Raw genomic sequence first — 18,611 nt, 5'->3', positions numbered from 1 at the left:
TTTATGAGCATCTGAAGTTAGAATTTTGATAATTTCCTTGAGATCGTGAAAATTTGATATTTATTTTGTAGTTAAAAATTCATAAAAATTGTCTACATCGAAACGAAGGATTTTCTTATTTTGTTGTAATACAAAAACGAATAATTGTAAATGATTGAAATTTTCTCCAAATGTTAATTTTATAATTTTTTTTTTTAGATGATTTTTTGTCAACCTATATTAGGTTGGTTTACCACGTTTTTAACTTCGCTCTCCATTTGTCACGATCTTCAGCAAGTCTTTTTAATCCGGCGTAAGTATCAATCCCTGCGTCACTTTTCAGTTGAGATATGTACGAGTTTCTTGGTCTTCCTGGTGGTTTTCATCCTTCAATTGCACCTTCTATTATAGTATGATGCAATTCTTCGTCATAGCGTAAAAGGTGTCCCATCATGTCCCTTGGCCACCGCTTTATGGCTTTAATAATGGATCTTGTTTCTACAACTTGTGTCAGTACATCTTCATTTGTAACTCTTTCTGTCCAGTTTATTTTTTCCATTCATCTCCAACACCACATTTCGAATGCTTCAAGGGATCTTTTTTCCTTTTCATTAACAACCCATGTCTCGCAGCCGTATAAAGCGACACTCCATACAAACGTTTTTAAAAATGTCTTCTTTATTGCTCTGCTAATTTTTTTCGAAACCAAAATTTTCTTTTTCTTGATAAAAACTGTCTTTGCTTTCCCGATTCTTTGTTTAATTTCCTGCAAACTTCTTCCGTCTGATGTTATTAAACTTTCCAAGCATTTAAAACTAGAAACTTGGGAAATAAGTTGGTTTCCTAAATATATATTTGCGTTAATTGTAGGTTCACGAGCACAAACTAAAATTGTTGTTTTACCTGCATTTATACGCATTTGATATTTATTTATAATTATTTGCATTTCTGCCAGAGCTCTTTGAAGGTCGTGCTCTGTTTCTGCTAATATATCACCCACTTTGATTCCAATCCCAATCCTGTTAAGTTAATCTTTAACTTCAGTTATACTTTTTTCTATGTAGCAGTTGAATAACAATGGTGAAAATGGGAACCCTTACACCTCTACGTATTTTCGAACTAGATGACTCATTATTTATTGTAATTTCTGAGCTTTGATTTTTGTAGAGGTTATATATAATTTTCCTGTCTTTAAAATCAAAATTTAATTCCTTCATTATTGAGAACATAATTTGCCAATCAATGTTGTCGAAAACTTTTTCGATATCTATAAATGATAAGCATGTTATTTTATTTCGAGATATTTGTTTTTCTATTAAGATCCTAAGTCCTAATATTGCCTCTCTAGTTCCCTTTTGTTTTCTGAATCCATACTGATCATTTCCAAGATATTGATTGGCTTTATTAAATATCCTTCGATATATAATTTTTATTAATATCTTTTAGGCGTGGGGGAGTAAGCTCAGAGTTCTAAAATCTGTACAAGAGTCAGCTTTATTATTTTTTGGTAATGTTACAATTCTGCTGTTGCAAAAGTCCTTCGGTATTACTCCTGTTTTGTATATATTTTTCAGAAGATAATACATCGCGTCTATTATGAATTCACTTGCGTTTTGTAGTAGTTCTCCGGTGATTTCATCTATTCCCGGGGCTTTTTTATTTTTCAAATCTCTAAGACTGGCATTAAATTCACTTCTTAGTAGCGGTGCACCATAAGAGCACTCATCAGTTTCTTCATTGATATCTTGTAACTCATCCCCTTGATATAATATTCTTCAAGATGATTAAATGTTCAAAAATTTTTTACTCGTTTTGAACTATTTGTAGACATTTGACATTTGACTTTCCTATTTAAGTCAATAAATTATCAATTTACATTTTTTTAATGTTATTATCATATATTATATGCATAATTGTTTACAGGAGCGGCTCCAGGGGGAGCTCTAGCTCCCCCTCCAAGCTTGTTTTTCTAAAAAATTGTATACTGTTGAAAACAAAATTACAAAAAAAAATTATTGAAATTACCAGAAAATTATGACTTTCCCCCCACCATGTCTCTGGAACCACCCCTGATTGTTTGTTAATGAGAAGAGATCGAAATAACATTATAGTATAGTGGTGACCAAACTTATTCATATTGCATTGGTATACATGGCATTAATTAAAATGTATACCTAAGTTTAAAAATCTTTTCTTATAAATTCCTTAATTGTTTTATTAGGTACCTACCTATATAATTACGTAATGTATATCAATAGAAACAAATCTACTAATTTTAAATCTTCTTTAAAAATGATTGTAAGTTTATATTTAAAGTATCAAAATACAACCAATACTGACATATTAAACCAAAATCATAAATATAGAATTGGATAAATATTATTAGTATTAGACTTCAATTAATTTGTAGCTTCAAAAACTATCCCATATTTCAATGATATGCTTATAAGTAAAAACAAAATTATTATATTTAATATTACTAGTATTTATTAAAGTTTTTTTTTTTTGCTTTAACGCTGGACATTTAAATAGTTAAATCGTAAATGCGCCTACTAAAATAGAAATATATGTTTATAATATATATAATATATTATATTTCAATCTATAATGTTATACAATGTAAGTACCTATAAATGTTTGTTTAATAAAATATCAAAATTTGGAAAATAATTCCACCTTATATTTAAACTATTTTAGTGAACATCAAATTACTTAAGAGGACGCTACACCGCATGTGTTGTCTCCTTCTTAATACTTATTTTGTATTTATAATAGAATTACCAAAATTCCAAAGTACATAGGAAAGAACTTTATCCGTGTCGTAGCGTTTTTATTATTTGGATAACATAAATACAATTAAACTTATCAGTTTGAGAACATTAGGTTTCTTTTGTTTTTTTCATTTAATCGTTAAATATTATTGCTTCGTGCTATCAAAAAAATTTAAATGCTACGACACAGATGAAATTCTCCCCTGTGCGTTGTGAAATTTTGGTAAATCTACTATAAATACAGAATGAGTATAGTTTGTTCTGCGCTAAACAGTTTTTGCTATGTTGTAAGACAGAGACAGCACATGCAAGTGTAGCGTGCTCTTAAGTTACTGTAAGTTGTCGCCTGTAGGTAATAGTGAATTTTTTTGTGATTTGGGGTTAATACTTATAATAATATTATAAATTTAAAAAAAAAAGTAATAATAAAAAAGGGTTTATTGAAAAGCATAGCATTTCTATAAGTACATTACAATAAATACCAAACTCGTTTTAAATTAATTGTATTTAATTTTTCTGAAATTATGGTTTTATATTATTTGGTTAAAAAAAAAAATATAATACTAACTTGAGGGTCCTCAATTAAAAGCAATTATACAGTTATTATACTGGAATACAATCTATTTTAATATCTAAACTTTTACTAAAAACAAAATCTTTATTGAAAGGTTAACGATAAGGGAAAGTTGGGCTTATGGTGGCCAAATATAATGGGGTTGTGCCAAACTAACCAAATTAAAAATAATAGAGGTTTTCCAATCAGTATCAATATGTCAAATAACTGCCAACATAATAGGGCCTACATTTTGATACTATTGACTTTTAAGCAAAAGTCCTCTACAAAAAATATTTCAACACATGTACATATAAGTTATAACAATAAAATATCACAACCACTTAGTCCACTAATCTCACATCAATACTATATTTCAATTCCTGACGACCCCCCCCTTCCCTTTCACGCACACACACACACACACACCCACAACACCGTCATTAAAGACGTTCGCGTCATGGTCTTCTTGATCTCGCACATTGAAAAAAAATAAGGGTACTTCTATCATAGTATATCTACATTAATTAGGATACCTATTATAACTGGAAATCGATCATATAGTTTAGACCTTATAGTTATATTTGTCATCCAATTTGCTTATTTATTAGCTATAAGCCTAATATACAAATTGTTAATGTTATATTATATTTTTAATAATTAAAATAACACATCAAGAGTTTACTGAAAAACTATTAAAACTCTTCCCCCTTCAGACAGTTTTATATTTAGTTTTTTTTTTTTATTTATTAGTAGGTAACTAGTGGCTAGTATAAATTATTATAAACGATATTTTCTTAATGACTTTGAATGTATAATAAAAATGGAAATAAATTGATGTGATGTAAATATCAACTTGTTTTTCATATGATACTATTATGTTAATATTTCAGTAAAATTCAATAAAACCTATGTCTCAAAAAACAACTGTTTCATGAAATTTTAATCTCTAGCCCTCTAGACATTTTTATGTATTTGCATAGCCATATAATAATATACAAATTCAATTTCACGAAAAAGGGTTAATTTTTTTTTAATTTTTCAACACATTATAATGTAGTCATCTTTTATTAACGCAAATAATAATGACTGTACCTAATCGCAAGACGTATACATTTAACAACACTTCAAAAAGTGACAAAAATTACTACATACATTTTTTTCCCCAATAGTCTCAAAATTAAAAAATTATTCTTGTCGATCAGATACACTGAAAACATAGTTTACTATATAATTTTTTCAATAGTACGTTTAAGTAATAGGTACTTTATTATTTAATACTGCAGTGTGTTCAATGAAGATTTATCAATAAATTTAAAATGCAATAATAAAATGAATTTCCTAAGGCTACCTAATCTACCAATAAAAATGTTACAATAGTCTTCGTTGTGTTCATTACTTTGATTTTAGCAAATGGTATTATCTATTTGAAAAATATTATGGCATTTAAAATAACACACAAATAGTATCCACCACATTTCAATGGGTACTTAAATAATTAAATTAAAAAAGTTCAGGTTATAAAAACACCTACACGATGCCCATAAAAAATATATATTTTTTATTATGAAAATATCGTGTTATAAATCCATCATATAAAAGACAGGTGGGACAACGCTAGTGTAAAATGTAGAAATCACATAAATTCAGTGAGTTTTGGTGCTGTTGTAAGGTTTATGTAGCATACAAACCATGGGATAATACGTTAGATCGATGTGATTAATGGTCAACGGGAGGTCCAATATACATATACATAAATATATTGTATTGAAAATTGGGTTCACTACATTAAGTTATCATAAAGAAAGAAATATACAATATAAAATATCATATCAATAATAATAATAATAATAATGACTTTACATAGAATCTGCAAATGTTATTGACGTTGTTTGACAACGAATGTCAATAATCAATATATTATAATATGACAGCTTCGGAAACTACAAATGCCTATATTATTTAATATTTGTTGTTAAATCTATAACAAAAGATAATATTTATTCAAAAATACATTTTTATTTTGAATTTCAATAATTATTATAACTATGTCATTGTCATTTCTTGATTGTTTTAGAGATGTTATGAGCGAATGATGTTTTTTTCTTACGAAATATACCCTACGTATAATTACGTATTAATTTTTAATACGAGAAGCCACTTAGCCATGGAGATAGCATGGTTCTTGTCACCGGGTTTAATAATAGGGTAATTTAATATTATATTAAAATTAACGAAACTAAACGTGAATATTGCTGAGCGAAAATATGTAAAGTTAGCACTAATACCTAAGCGAAATACATCAAATACTGGTGTATGGTCTTCTTAAATGTGTAAATATGATAGGGGAATTCTTCTTAAATCCTTAACAAATTTGTAAATTTATTACATTAAAATTTTCTATTGAGATAAATTTTACTGAAAAACAATGTAGTTTACAGTAAAATGATTTCGACCAAAATCGATTTAAGTTACATTCTTAAACAGTAAAATACTTAAATTCTTATATAATTTAGAATATAATTTAAATATTAAAATTTAAATAAATAGTTACTTATATGTAGTTATAACTTATAAGCGTCCGCATTGTATACTTTAATTGTTTAATGATAGAAAATATATTTACGAAAAACGTTACTTTCTATTATTGGGAACAATGAAGAACTCTTTAGAATTTTGAAAGTGTACTATTTATTCTAGGAGTGTTACCCTGGTACCCAAAGGTCAAAATGTTTATTTAAAAACCTATTTGTATTATGTAATATATTTTGTAACAATTTGTAACCACAAAGACAAATTTTGTAACCAAACAGGAACCGCAACCAAGTTCCGAATCTCAGTGTAACGTTACTCCAGCACCCGAAACATTATTAATAAGTAGTAACTAAAAAAAGATATTACAAATTGTACAAAAAAAATTACTGTACAGTATAGCGGTATTTACAGTTTTTGGATTAGATTAATATTGTGTGGAAAAATTAAAAACTACTCCTGTGTTCTCTTCGTTGAGGGCATAATATAACGACGGAGGGTTCTTGAGGATTTTTGTTGGCTTATATTTTGGGCAGTTGTTCACTATAATAATATGCTCTATTGTTATTATTTTATTGCAAGTAACAATATTTTATACATACGCCATTATTAACATTTAATTATCATTTATCACTATTATATAAATAATTCATTGATAAAAAATGACAAATATAAAATTATGTAATATTTTTTATTTATTATATTTTAGATTTTCCTATTGAATTATATATTCATTCAATTTCTCATTATTTTTTATTAAAACGCAATTTATCTATTGTTCAATCTATCTTTTGTTAAATTGTTCAAATATATGAACTACCTATTTAATTCAGCGTAGGCAGTAAGGTCCAGACAGCTTATCAAGTACCTACTGCAGTCTGCAACTGCATGTTTTTGTGTTATTAATTACATAACTACTCAAGTACGGTTTTATATTAATTAAAAAATGTAATTTCGGCAGAGACAAACACACAGATTTCGAATCACGTCATTTAAACAATAACAAGGAAATATTAGTTTTTACGCGCTACGCATACTTATTTATATCAAATATGAAATAATATATTATATTATGTGAGAGTATTTGAAGGATTGTTATTAAAAAAAAAAATGAAAAAGTAACACAAACAACTACGACAACAATAACGAGTTTTGGCTAAAATACAACTTTAATAATAAAACAAATGATTTGCCGGGATCTTGTAAAAATGATTTTCGATTCAAGTGGATACCATTTACCAATTTGATTTATCTAAATGTTGCATACTTATACAGCCTATGAGAATATTTTTGTTGCTTTTCAAATGTATGAAATTCTATTTTTACAGTTATAGTAAAAATGATTCAGTCATAGCTTGTTCAATAATTTAGATATAATGTACATTTTTAAAAGTATTGTAGTCATGGTAGATGTATTAGAATAATGGATTTAGTTTAAAATGATTATTGTCTTAAATACAAAAATAAACTGTAAATGGAATACAATATATTCTATTGCATTAGAATATTGGAATATTTTGTATTCTTTCATGAATTAGGAGCCTCGCGAGGTTATTTTACCTTTCATAATCCAAGGAAGAGTTTATAGATAACTTCATATGTATTCGGCCGTCGGCCATATTATGTCATAGTGTTGGTCGTAAATTAGTGTAAATAATATGAGTGACTGTTTTACGCATCCATTTAAATATATTATAAATATTTTTTGTGACTACGAAAAAATATTTTGTTTTTTACTCAAGCAGACGAGTCCAATTTCAATATACAATGCTTTGTCCAATTTCATATTAAATAAAATGTTGAAATTCCAAAAGTTATACTTATATACAAAGGATAGACCTAGTCCCATTTTTAAACCTATTTTTAGTTAATTAAATATTTTTGACATTTTTGAAATGTTCAAACTACTCTTATTACAATAAAAGGACGATCATTAAAATGTGGATTGTCAATTCCTCGTACACATGTTATGCAGATTGCATTTTTTTCAGGTTCGACATTGGGAAAGGAATTGTGACGTACTGTTGGAATTAAAATGAATAGTATTTGATTAAAAATATAATAGTCGCGAGGCTCCTTAATCACGACAATTTTACAAAGTAAATAGTAAATACTAAATTGTTTGAATTTTTGATTCCAATGGTAATTATAATAATAAATTCTCAAATAATTGTGTAAAATCTCCTTTAACTTGAATTACGAAAAAATCGTTATATTAAAAGCAGATTTCTTATTATTTTCTTAATAATACATAATATAGGGATCACTTAAAAAATATTATATTAAAATACTAATACTGCAAATGCTGCAGAATTATAATTATTTTATGTTCGACATTCAGATTAATAAATTTAATACAAATCGTAATTATTTTCACTTTCCAACACCAATAATATCATAGTCTTTCTACATTATTTTAATTAGACAGATTATTAAGTTTAGTTCAAAAGTTCATAAAATGTGGAAGAGTAGATTAAGAAATGGGGGTATTTTTAACAGCCCAACTGGAAACTTTAAAAAAATAAAAAATAAAAAATAAAAAATATAAATATATTTTATTTAATATGATTTATATAATACTAAAATTATCTAAACTTGCATACAATATATTAATTTTATTTAATTTTATTATTCCGTGTACAAATCATAACTCCTATGAAATTTATGTTTATCTAATCTCAAATCTTTATCTTATGATAAAATCACTTAGCACATCATCAATAATTTAATCACTTTTATAATTTGAATTAAAGTCCCAAACTGAAATGTTTTGCGCATAATGTATGTATGTATAAATTTTAGGTTATTTTTGACAAATATTAAAAAAAAATATTGAATCTACTTTAAAATTAAGAACATACATTCGAGGAAAATAAACTAATATGAATAAACATAAGTGACTATAGGCTCGGTCAAACAGAGAGCGGGCTGCCATGGTCTACGGGTACGCTGACCGCGGCGGGCAGCGGTCGGTTGTATTATTTTTCAGTGCCCGCGCGGGCAGACCGGTTTCTGTTTGACTGAGCCTTATATGAGCTACAGAAAATACCAGTGGCGAGTATTGACACATGCTTTAAATGAACAAGAAAATGCGACATTGGCTATGAATACGGACCCCCCCCCCCCAATTGGTCGATGAGCAACCCAACTAGAATCTTTAATTCTATGATTCTAATAACACTAATCAAAATACAATCATACACTTCGTATAGCAGCTATAGCATTTGTATTAAATTGGTTAAATAAAAAATTAATTTATTTGTATAATATATATGATACGTGCTATCTACTAATGCGTTGAATTTGTTTACTGGAGCTCAAATAAAAAATATGACAAAATAATGGATTATACATAGATAGAAAAACACTATACTGTATGTTGATAAAAATGGGATATGAGGGGATCAAGTAAAATATTGTACGAAGTAACGTAAAGAAAATGTAAAAAAATAATTTCAGTTTAGTACAATCATGAATAGAAGCCTGCACAGAATGATTGATTGATTATTATTTCAATATCAAGTCGATAGAAAAAAAAATCATGAAGATTGATGTAAAACGATGGTTAGGTTAGGTAAGGTAAGGCGTATTTTTTTTTTTTGAATGAGAATGTGTAAAAATATTCAACATTTTTGAGTAAAAGAAAAGTGCAATGAGATTTATAAAAAATATTATGAAATATAAGACTATCGAATGTTATGTTAATTATAAAGAAAAAAAGGTGGGAAAGTGAACGTCACTCTGCTGTACAGTAGGTTACAAGTGGGTCACTATATAATGATTTCGTTAATTTATAATATTTTTAAACTCATCTTTTTGGAGATAGTCGCTCAGAAGTCAGATAATCGTATTATTGAAAATAATTCACATGTTATGTTAAGCTGGATACTTCAATTGTCCATTGCAATGAAAATTAATAATTCAGATATAATTCGTGTGTGTACAATATTATGTATAACATTTTAAAGTGCCGAAAGTTAAAGTCCTAAACAACAATAATTATTACAAATAGACAATGGTCAACTGGACAGGACTCGTCTGAGAAGTGGCAGGTTTTCTAGTGTTTTTAATGTTTCTATATAGGCTTTTTCAAATTTTCTGTCTTTTTATTAAAGTGGTATAATCCTCCGTGGAAATGACTGATTCGTTTATCTACTTTGAAACAACTTATAAACGGTTGTCTATTTAAATTTTGAGTATTAGGACTAATGAAACAAATATAAATATTCAAAAACTAATTTTTTTCCTAGACAAGCCACATCATGACATAATTATGTAAATCGTTTATGTTAATATGACTTACCCTATGAATTATAACAGTATTGGAGTAAGTACAATTTTCAAAGGAAATACTAATTACTTTCTAATTAGTACTAATCTTAATATCACGATATTATATATTTGAATATATCAGACGAGAGTCGTATATTCGTATTATACTATATTATGAATTTAATATTACTAAATTAGGTACAGACAAATCATACTACTTTAATGATCTATTATATTATTAAAGTATAAACACAATTGTTCATTAATTATAATTATTTTATACCTATAGGCTGTAAATTACAGATGGGCACTAACCACCTAGTTAAAAAGTTACTCTTTAATAAACTTTTTATCCTTAACTAATTATTTGATATTCTGATTTATTAACTTAATAACTTTATTAGCTAAAAGTTATAATCGCCTTAGTGACCTAACAGAATCCATTATAAAAACAACTACATTTTACCAGTTCATTTGAAAAATAGTACGTTAAGACGTTAGAAACATGTTTATACATTTATACATATTAATAAGCTTATAACTATAATAGTTGAAACGACATTTTTTCTATAGATATTTCTTTATTTAATAATTTAGATAACACAGCTGTGTGATCGCCTAGACCACACAGTTAATAAGTGATGTGCAATAAAAAGGAATAAATACATAATGCATATTTAACAAAACATTTTTTTTTATTAAAAAATTTGTTTCAATTGAAATTTTCACAATTTATATTGTACCTACCTATGTGTGACTTACTTAGGTAGGTAATAATTTAAAAAAAAATATAAGCTTCTTTTTACCTCAATTAAATGAATATTTTTCTCCATATTAACTTTAAACTTTTAGAGTGAGATATAATGTTTGATAATTGTTATAACTTATAGCTTAACCTTTTAAATTATTTTATTGTAATTCAAAAATATTATTCGTGGGGACTTGAAACTTTTACGTAAGTATATAATTATACACATTGGCATATTTAATATAGAAAATGCAATATTTTTGGCAAAAATTAATTCAGCCTGCCGTATTACCAATAGTATAATAAATTACCTTAATAGCAATATAAATATCTCATAAAATATATTTAGTAATATAGGCTGACAGACCGTCTTCGCTCAGAATCGTTTATCGTGTGCAATGATTTATCATTGAATTCAAATTTAACACATACATTACAGTAACTTATTCAATGACGAGGTACCCTCGAAACCTGCTGTATAGCAGAACGGTTACATATTATTTTCCATCCCTTTTTTGTTTATCTTGTATAATTTAGAATACTAGATATAGATAAAGTTTTATTTTTCTCCTATTATTTCCTTAGCTGATTCACGGAATCATACAATTATAAATTAAACAAGTTTAAAAGGGCCCTGTATACCTAGAAGGTAGTATGAATTAATATTGTACATGTAATCAAAAAAAATCAACATTATACTATTGAACGCAGATAATTGTGTATGTGTACTGTGTTGGGCCATTTAGGGATTGTTTTCATCATCTAGATCTTTTGACTCAAGTATATTACTATGCATTGTAGTTATAATACTTATAAGTATAAGTATATATAATTAAAACTATACTATAAGTTAAATGAATATTAATCATTTTTACATTTTACCAATTATCGTGTTTACTAAAATAATTATTATTAAAAAAAATGGGCCTTGAATCTATAAAGGTAAAAAAAAACAAACTAATATAGTCTAGTATATAGTATTTTTTTGAAAATATTGAATGTAGCTTTTATATCTAACCTATCTTTATGCCCATATCAGACAATATACCTACTTGTATTTCTGTATTCCTAATTAAGTGTAGACTGTGGGTCGGTATTATACTGACCTGTAATTACTAGCTAACCGAATCTTTGCAATGAAAAAATATTGGATTTGACAATACGGCTGATTGAATATTTGTTTACAAAAATACTAAATTCATATATTTATAAGCAGGTGCCTAATATTATTTTAACACTAGATTATAATGTACACCATGTAAACCATTCACAATATGTGAGAAGAATTGATTTATAATTATTTTATCAAAATAAATTGATAGAAAATAAATCAAAAAAATTGTAGCAAGAGATTATGTACCTTGGATGTATAAAATATTATAAGTTTTTTGATTACATTTAGGCAACTAAATAAAATATGTACGTAATTTTATATACTTTCAGAACTATAACTCGTCTCGCCGGCCTTTAGGTAATACCAAAAGCTTAGTTTCTTGGCGGATAAAATCGACGAAGACCCATAAATTGTTATTCTCAAAATGTAATAGCTGTCATCTTCAGCACCTTAGTGTTAGCGACAAAATAACGTTTCTCTTAATATTATTTTCAAACTCGGTATTGTGCAGTTGGTAACCCAAAACGGTTACATTCTGTGATCGTAATATATATTATTATGTGTGTAATGTGTGTGTGTATATATTTATACTGCCAACACGATAGGTATAATCGTCAATCGTTGAAATGGCTTTACTATTGTGTATCGTATCTTGTTTTAGAAATTTACAAATTATCACCACTAGTCGGATTATAGTTTTTTTTCAAATCAAATGCTCAAATTTGTAGAGAACTTTTATATATTATATATGTATCCGCATATGTAGTCTTCCAGGATTATATTCAAATTGTCGTCCTATGACTAAATTATTAGATTTTATAACAAAAGGCATACCTATCTCAATAGTACAATACAAATTGTGAATTAATTGAGGCAGGACGAGCTAAATAAAAACGTCCTAAGTTTTAGAGACAATTTTTTAATTTCAATTCCTCTAAAACTATTTTTCGTATTTCAATGAAATATAAGCTGAGTTTTCAAATATAATAAAGAATTATAACGACTTTGAGCTGTTTATTGCATGTTTAAATAACAAATATTACGTATACCTATAGGTACTTATTATATGAAAATATATTTTATTATATATGTATGTATATGTATAGAGTTTTGTATCAGCTATAAAGTGGTACTTTTTGCCAGTTTTTATAATAATTGTGTGTACACTAAACACTGTACATATTTCCCAAAAATAAAACTATCATGTATTAATATACCTATATTGTTAGTAGGTACCTACATATTATGTTCAACTAAATGATAACACACATGTTTATATTATTTTGTGTCAGTTAATATAAATATAAAAAATGTTTTTGAACAGAAATACGTCACCTATTCCAGAAACTGGGACAGAGACGATCTGGAGAGAGATTAGGAGGGCGTATTGCGTGCACTATTATTGTCTAAACTGTATTAGTAGATTATAGTCAACAACAAGCTATAATTACATAGGTAACCATATTATAAAAATTAACAACAAACATTTTGTACTTAGACATTTACTTTTCACCTTTCTTGTAGATGAATACCTAAATTCTCTAATAATATTATGTAGTAAAATAGTAAAAAATGTGGACTAGAATTAGTTTTAAATTAGTTTGACATAATAGGTAATATTATATTATAATATGTTCTTGTACTCCTGTCCAAAGTAAAGATATTAGTTTCTATAGGATTTCTTTTCAAACCTCCGTATTTTTACATGGATGAAAATTAACAATATAGTAGTCATTAGGTATAAAGTATTTTTAAGTCATTTTCTTCATAAAATAATGTTACCAAGATTGTAACGAAACGAATGATAGTTGATTAGCTTACAATAATTTTATTTTTATACATTAGATACCTACTGCATAATATAGTGTTACTTGATAATATTACATTCTTGTGACGTTGAATTTTTAATATATTTTATTATTGACTTATGGAATGTTTGTATATAAAATATAAAATAATGTTTAAAAACAATGTGGTAAGTATTACAAATAAAATGTGTACCTATCTTTATATTTACACAAGCTACAGATAATAGTATTATATATTGTTTAATAATAACTTTTTATAAAAAAAAAATCCCTATATCAATAAACAAAATAATATAAATATTATTACTTATTAGAATCCTAATTTATACAAACATAATACATAAAGTATATTATTAGTACCTATATTGTGCACGATTGCAGATTGTTCTTATATATTTGATTATGATAAAATATTTAAATGTAGAACACTTAATAATGCATATATTTTTCTTCATTGGGATGGTACTAAATATGTTATTAAAGCTTCATAATTTAGTGTTGAAAAAGGTATAGAAATATTTTACGGATGTTGCACGTTAGGTCGCTCGTTTGGGCGTGTCTCAGGTACCTAATTATATTATATTTACAAAATGCTATTATTTAATTTGAAAGATAAATATAATACTAATAGAATTATTAACAATTACCTAAACATTTATTTTAGATATAGTTTAAGTCGTTTATTTACATTCATGTTTAAAAATAAGAAAAAGGTAATTTTAGGCTGGAGGTAGATGAATATTTTGTAAATTATTGTCTTCAATAATTTATATTAATAGGAGAAAAATATGTTGTTCAAAGTGACCCTTTCTTTGGAATCTCCTATAGGTGGTAAGGTATCATTTATAAAACTTACACAAATACCGAAATACAATTATTAGGAATTTATTATTACGTTTTGGTCTATTAGAGTATCTTATAACTTGCATATTATATTAAATTATATTTATAACTGAGGCACAACGAAAAACGTTCAGAAGTCTGATGTTTGATTATGTCGATGAATACAGAACAAAATTATGGATATGACGAAAATCACAAATGGCAAAGTAGTTTAACGATTGTGAAAATATGTGGAAGTCGTTAGTAGTATGAATAAGCAGATGAAGTTATCTAGGCCAGACTATAAGGATAAAATAAAATAAGAATACATAATGTTAATACTTTATTGAAAAGTAAAAAGGAAACGATCCCTTAGCCCAGTGGCGTACGCAGGATTTTTCAATAGGGGGGGGTCTTGAAAAATTAGTTACAATTTTATTTTTATTTTTTCCAGTCTAATAATTGGAGACGTTTATTTGAGGTATTTTAAAATGTTTGTAACTTCTCAACTTTTCTGGTAGAAAAATACTCTGATCATAAGCTTCGATGCCCGATGAATGTTTTTGGAAGCAAATTGTACTTTTAGAGGTCGAATTTGAAAATGCTCAGTGCTTTTTAGAATAATTGACAGTTGAAACTTGATAAATATTTATTTATTTTAAGTAATAATAATACGTCAATGGAGGGGGGCTTCAGCTTGTTAGCCCCCCCCCCTGCGGACACCACTGCCTTAGTTTACTTATGATCAAAAAAATTTTTATAATTTATAAAATTTTTAAAACTATACTATGGACAAATAAATAATTAACATATGCGATATACCTAATATCAACTCATCGATAGATATGCAGTTTGTTTTACCAGATATCATGGTTTACAAAAATTAACAAATCATACCGTAAAATATTCACCAAAAATCACACAAAAATCTTATCTAAAAGCAAATATACAATTACAATATACCTAATACCTATAAACAATTATAGTTTACTGATAAAAAAAACATGGACCTAACCTTTATGAGACTATTTTCTAGTTGTCTAAGTTCTCTACCTAAATTTTGTACACATAATCAAAACAAAGTGAAAACAAAATGTTTGTTTTTATATCTCTACGTAAACCAAGATAAATAAAATATACATTTTTGGTATACCTATTTTAAAGTGTAAATAAATTTTGAATAAACTCAAAACGGCGGACTGATATATTATAATTTATGTCCAGTTTGAAAGGTTTTTCATTTATGCAATTTCTAAAGAAATGTAAATATTAAATCCAAAAATATTCTTAAATATTAAACCTATTCAAATGACAGTAAGTGTATTATATAAAAGTTCGCATTTTATAAAGAGTGTTTGAACATATTCATATATTTGAACTTACGTTGGTTCTAAGTTATGAGATTTGATGCAAAAGTTATCATAACACCATGATATGACGACTCTATAATAAAAAAAAATATTAGGGGTATAATAATCATTCCGCTCAATAGAATAGAAGAATTTAAATTATGAGAAAAACTTAAATATGCATTTACGTGACCACACCGTGTACTCAACATCTATAGTCACTTCAAACTTATTCTTCAAAAAAGTTTTGTTAACATAACATTTATATAAATATTTAACTCAAATTTAAATTTCATAAATGTTTGATAAACAAAATGTATTCTTACTGCAAGTATAATACACAACGCATTTTGAACAACATTTTTGTGGCATGAAAACTATGATGGTAGGAACATTGGTAGATACTTTTATTTATTGAAACAATTATATTAAAATATATTTTACACACGCTGTCCCACGAATGTTCACTGATTCGAAATACTAGAATTATTATAAATTATATTACTCCATAGTAAATATTCATGACAAATCTAGGTAGTTATCTGTAAAACCTAGCTAATAACGTAATGTGCAATAAAATCGGGATTAAAATTCAAACAGCCTAGATATAGTATTTGTTTGCTCATTGGCCAATATTAATGTGAAATCCACATATATATATAATATATCTACATGTTCGTATTTTATGATAATTGATGTATCAATTCTACTTAAATCATTTCAAAACATTTTTTTTCTGAAAACAATGTCTATTGTATAATACTAGGTAATACAAATAATCTTTCCATACATATACATATATTTGTATAATATGCAAAATAAATAATAATATGTATAGCATATTTATTCATATACTTTAATTAAACAATCAACATTAAACCTTTTTTTTGATTTCCGAATTTAATAGTTTTTAATTTAATCACTAACATGTTCAGTAATAATAATAATTAGACATAACCACTGCAAATTGTGCATACGAATAAACAAGAGTTTTGTTTAATCTATAATCAAATCTAGACAACAATTTAAAAAGTTTAAATATAATGATTTTTTTTATTATTTTTCTCATAATTTAATATAATATATTATAATATTATAATCTATATACATTTTTTTTTTTGTAAGCTCTATTATATTCATAAATAAAATCTCGGTAATCTATTGTTATATTAACACCAAATGCATAATTTTCTCATATAACTATTATTTTGATTTTTTTTTTAACTTTGTTTAACAAATAGTTTCGAGAATATTACAATAAATATACCTATTTAATTCAAACAAGAACTAATAATTATGTTACTATATAACATTAAATTTAATTATTGGTTTATTGTAGTACACTAAGTACCTATATAATTGTGTTAAGATTTAAATATCTTACAATAACGATTGTAATAGCACTCTTAGATTAGCACGATTTATATATAGGACTATATATAATTTATAATTTATACACACATAAAATTGTTAACAAAAAAAAAAGCTATTTTATTCAGAGTAAGACGTAAGTACCTATATGACGTATAATATATGGTCATATCTTAATGTTAAATTATTTTTAAATCCTAAATAGTATTAAGACTAAAGGTATACTAATACAAACCATAATTGCAATAATTTAGTTTCTTTTCAAAATAAGCAGCGTACTAATTAGCTAAAAATTATGTGCTGTTATGATAATGAATTATTACAAATACCAATGATATATTATCATAGGTATAGGTACTCAGTAACATTGAAAGTTGGAACTATGAACTTTTGCGGACGGACAAGCGTGACGAATGACGAAACGTTAACACCGTGTGATCGCTTTATTCGTTCAATATAATATTATTATTATATTGTATACGTATTAATTGTTATAGTACGTTGTTATAGCGTATAATACTTGATTATTTATATGTGCATATACAATTTATACCATATCGATACAATTATACTAAGTCATATTTTACTCATATACTATAATAGTTACTTACCGATGACGAATGGCACCAGAGCGGCAGTGCACCACCAACACCACCACGTCGTGATCGTCAGTCCGCCGTGGCACGCGGTCGTCTTCGTCATCGTCGTCCGGCGGGCATCGAGAGATCGCAAAAAATAAATAAATAATATTTTCGCGTTCAAAAATATCGGAGGCAACGGCTACCGGGTCGGGAAAATGGGTTCGAACCTTGGCGGTGAATGATCAGCTAGTCGGATGTGCGTAAATCACGACCATGTGTACCGGGCCGATTTGGTCCACGAGACGTGGATCAGGCGTGGGCTCTTCCACGACACTGCCGTGCCGACCGAAAGCTGCTGCTGCTGCTGCTGTCGACGACGACGACGACGGCGGTGGCGACGGCGAAACTACGGGTGCAAATTGCCTACACCCTCACAACCCCGGCACACTCTGCCACTGACACACAGCCCCTGGGGGGTTCCTGTGCATACAGCGTGATTATCAGCGTTTACTTTACGCCCCGCATCAATTATACTATATAGTAATACCTATAAAATATGTAGATTAATATTTACTATTATTATAATTATTAATATACGACAGGTTAGATAATATAGATAATATACGATAATATAGATAGTATATAATTCCGTGATGTGAACATGTGCAGAATTCCAGACATTAACTAATATTAATTTCTTTCACTTCTCTT

At 27.1% G+C, this 18,611-nt stretch overlaps 1 protein-coding gene across 1 annotated transcript in view; it reads right to left on the bottom strand.

Moving 5' to 3' along the window:
* Positions 1-18,282, bottom strand: part of LOC132948845 (uncharacterized) — a 112,342-nt gene extending 94,060 nt beyond the window's left edge. The window contains exon 1 of the mRNA XM_061019505.1: positions 17,931-18,282. Coding sequence (XP_060875488.1) covers positions 17,931-18,021 — 91 coding nt within the window. The 5' untranslated portion in view covers positions 18,022-18,282. The remainder of the gene's footprint in view (positions 1-17,930) is intronic.
* Between the last annotated feature and the right edge of the window lie 329 nt (positions 18,283-18,611).

The sequence above is a fragment of the Metopolophium dirhodum genome, chromosome 7, assembly GCF_019925205.1.
Source record: "Metopolophium dirhodum isolate CAU chromosome 7, ASM1992520v1, whole genome shotgun sequence".
In the NCBI taxonomy this organism is placed as follows: Eukaryota; Metazoa; Arthropoda; class Insecta; order Hemiptera; family Aphididae; genus Metopolophium; species Metopolophium dirhodum.
Note: the sequence above shows the minus strand (reverse complement) of the source record. Positions and strands in the feature narration are given on the sequence as shown.